Source organism: Pecten maximus, chromosome 11 (assembly GCF_902652985.1).
Source record: "Pecten maximus chromosome 11, xPecMax1.1, whole genome shotgun sequence".
Lineage (NCBI taxonomy): Eukaryota > Metazoa > Mollusca > Bivalvia > Pectinida > Pectinidae > Pecten > Pecten maximus.
Genome location: NC_047025.1, coordinates 14615487 through 14619269, shown reverse-complemented (window position 1 = coordinate 14619269; position 3783 = coordinate 14615487). Strand labels below are relative to the sequence as shown.

Below are 3783 nucleotides of genomic sequence, written 5' to 3'. Positions count from 1 at the left end.
CAAGAAGGGTCATGACAGACCATAGTATATGACGAGGCCGGTACCGCAGGTACGCGAGCGAGGTCATCCCAGATGGGCTGGATCACTGTATGCGGCATGATAGGCCGGTACATGAATTAAATACAGTGGAACTTCGTTAACTAGAACTCGGATAACTCGAATACCCCGCTTAACTCGAAGTACCTCGCCGGTCCCGGCCGAATTCTCTCTTTATCTTAGTAAATAAAACTCGGATAATTCGAATTCGGATAACTCGAAAAACTCGGATAATACGAAGTAAAAATTTGGTCCCAACAATAAAAATCCTACTTGAAATGTTCGAATAACTCGAAGTATAATTTTCGTCGATCGGTGGCAAACGCCGACATTTTTTAAGAGCTAAATTCCGTTTGTAATACTGAACATATCGGCACTACTAACCTACATGCTATTATAAGTGCTTCATAAATTCATAAAAGAAATTGTCGGTTGAATCTTATAACAACAAGTCTTGGTGATAAAAAGTACTGCTTTACTTACATCAGGTAATTTCCCAAGGCGGTCGCCGATATCAGTACACACGATGGTCAACAACTCATCTACCCGTTCGCTCAAGCGGAACTAATCTCTGACACACCGGTAGATCTACCCGGCTGATGTTTTTACAGGTGTAGAATGACACAGTCACCGGCGCCTATTAAATCTTTAAACTGCTGAAACAATAGCGTAATTACTGCCGAGGTGTTCAGAGTACAACTGTAACAGTCAGTGCTGTCTATTAAATCGGATAAAACGCCAACTCAGTTACAGTAACATTTTATACGCACATGCGCAGCCCAACTTCCGGTGCTAATACACATGGAAATGGCGTGGTTATCAATAAAAAGTAAGTAGGCCGATCAAACAGTATTTTATATATGTCCAATAAAGGTAATGGTTCTGTTACGTTTTGTATGCAATCTGTGTTAAACTTAAACGGTTATTTGTTTTGACATTAATAACTTATTTTGTCGAATTCCGTTTTATCGTTTACCTTTTGCAAACATGACTTGCACATCAGATCATTATTGAAATGACTAAGTGAAAGAAACTTTATCGTGACTGTATATCGGCAAAACTACACCAAATAACAAGTGACATAACGAAACATTACATATATATTTACATGTATTGACCAGTCTTCACACTAAACTGATGAGCGACAGAGCGAAGTTATAATGATAATATAATGTTGACAAATATTGACCAAACTTTTCACCAAAAACGATAACTCGCTTAATTCGAACACTCGGATAACTCGAAGTTTTTTCGTGGTCCCGTCGACTTCGAGTTAACGAAGTTCCACTGTAGTAGTGTATGCGGCATGATAGGCCGGTGCATTTAGCAGTGTTTAGGTGAGTACGCGGTTTTGTAAGCCGGTACATGTAGAAGTGCGAGTTTATGCGACATTACACACGCGACATTGTGTGTTGACATACGTAGCAGTCCTGGAAGTTCAGGTAGCAGCGTATAATAGTCCAATATGCGACATCCTAGGCTGGTACATGTAGGTAATTTTATAGGGTCATCGTAGTGCTTGTATAGGGAACTACTCTTAAAATAGGGGAGCCATATATTGATTTTTGTTTGTTTTGTTATACGACTTACAGATGTTTTTGATCATGGACGTTGGGCCTTGGCGGGTTCTTACAGTGCAGGGGATAACAGATTTGCGCCTCTCGTCAATGATTTACGGAAAGTTGTCTTCGCATCAAAGGCCAGGAACACTAAAAAAAGTTACGGATACGGATTTCAGCACTGGTGTACTTGGGCTAATTCTTTTAATATCAAGGTTTTACCTGCTTCGGATTTCGAGATTAGCTTATACTTAGTGTCTATAATTCAGTCTGCTAACAGTGTGGCTAAGTTAGATCAGGCTATATATTCAATAGGATGGGCTCATGATCTAGCAGGTGTTCCTAACCCCTGTAAATCTAGTTTTATTAAAATTGTTAGAGAAGGTGGCGCTAGATTGTTGGGTTCTAATCATTGTAAAAAGGACCCAATTACTCCGGAAATTTTGCAACGTTTATCTGATTCGTTTGCTAAGGAAAATAGTTCTCTTGCAGATCTCAGGGTCGTCTGCATGTGTCTTTTGGGTTTCGCTGGATTTCTTAGATTTTCCGAATTGGTCAATATTAAGCGATCGGATCTAGAATTTTTTCAAAAGTACATGACGATTATTATACCGAGAAGTAAGACCGATGTTCACGGGTCTGGATCTGAGCTCGTTATTTCCAGAACAGCTACAGATCTTTGTCCAGTTTCCATGGTTGAAAGATATTTAAATGCAGCGCATATTCTACCGAACTCTACTGATTATATCTTTAGGCAATTATCTTATTGCAAACTTTCGAATTGCTACAGGCTTAGAAATTCCGGACCACTCTCGTATACTAGAGCTAGGGAAATTCTCCTTGAAAAATTAGAGATTATAGGCCTGGATAGTAAAAGATTCGGGTTACATAGTCTTAGGTCGGGAGGTGCTACTGCGGCAGCCAATGCAGGGGTCATCGATCGCATGTTCAAGAAACATGGTCGATGGAAATCTGACAAAGCTAAAGACGGTTACGTTCATGAGAATATCGACGAGAGGACGTCCGTCACGAAAAAACTTGGTGAGAATTTTCTTCGTTATGTTACACTTCCCAGCCCGTTCTTTGTTTCCGATAGCGTCAGCTACAGTAAGCGGTATTCTGAACACAGTGTGTTGAGTTTTATTTGATAAATAATTTATGTTCGTTTGAACTGGTGAATTAGAACATAATTGAATTTATCAATGTTACGATTGCACTGTGTTTACAGTGAGGGGCGCCCATGGGGTGACTATGGGGCATTGAGTGTATTGGGTAACGTAGCGCGAGATGCACGTGCTTTACCTGTGATACAGGTGAGTACTACAGGTGTACTAGGTACGTGGGTCATTCGAGCTTTTGCAGCGCACCTCGACAGACGCTATAGTGTCCCCCCCTCCCCCTCCCCTACCAAATTTATCTTGGAAAGAGAAGAAGATGTTGTTGTTTTGTTTTCTGTGTTACAGGTCTGTAAGCTGGACAAGGACGTGGTAATGAGGTCGAAGAGCAAGGACTATTATGGCGGTATCGCGTGTGATTATGGACATTGTAGTGATTTTTGTGTGTGAAAATGAGTGCAAAATTAAATAGCGTCAGCTGCAGTAAGCGGTATTCTGAACACAGTGTGTTGAGTTTTATTTGATAAATAATTTATGTTCGTTTGAACTGGTGAATCAGAACATAATACATGCAATCATCTAGATGAAGCAGCCAACTATTCACATCAAACATGGCACATTTATCATTTGCACTCATTTGTTTGCAATGATCGTTCTCTGATATTACCAATGGGCAAATTTTAAAGTACAAGTAGGCATTGTTAGAGATTAAAAAATACAATATTGTGCAACATGTAGGTGGCATGTGTAGAAGAGACTTTAATGAACAATACCAAACGGCTTCTATTTTCAACCTTCCTTGCCGAACGGTTTTATCTCATTAAGTTTGTTTTCAATATTTTATGTTCTCATCTAGTCCGTTCCGTTCCCTAAAATCCTATCTATACACTCTCATTGTAGGATGTTGGGGCATGGAGGGTTAACATAGGCTTGTTAAACCATCAAGATTATGAAACCTCTTTGATGGGAACCTGCAAAACTGCGACACAAATATTTCAACCTTGCCTGATGCAGACTTACATATGTAAATGTTCACCGATGGAAGTTTTGCCGGAATGAGCCGGTTTTTCTGT

General features: G+C 40.0%; 1 protein-coding gene across 1 annotated transcript; it reads left to right on the top strand.

Moving 5' to 3' along the window:
- Positions 1-1599: 1599 nt before the first annotated feature.
- Positions 1600-3210, top strand: LOC117338074. The gene is made up of 2 exons (XM_033899264.1): positions 1600-2636; positions 3059-3210. The coding sequence occupies exons 1-2, from the start codon at positions 2105-2107 to the stop codon at positions 3064-3066; spliced, it is 540 nt and encodes a 179-aa protein (XP_033755155.1). The 5' UTR covers positions 1600-2104; the 3' UTR covers positions 3067-3210.
- The last annotated feature ends 573 nt before the right edge of the window (positions 3211-3783 follow it).

Bases quoted from the DNA above. Each gene is read 5' to 3' on its own strand.
- LOC117338074 (XM_033899264.1), top strand. From the start codon at position 2,105: ATGTGTCTTTTGGGTTTCGCTGGATTTCTTAGATTTTCCGAATTGGTC.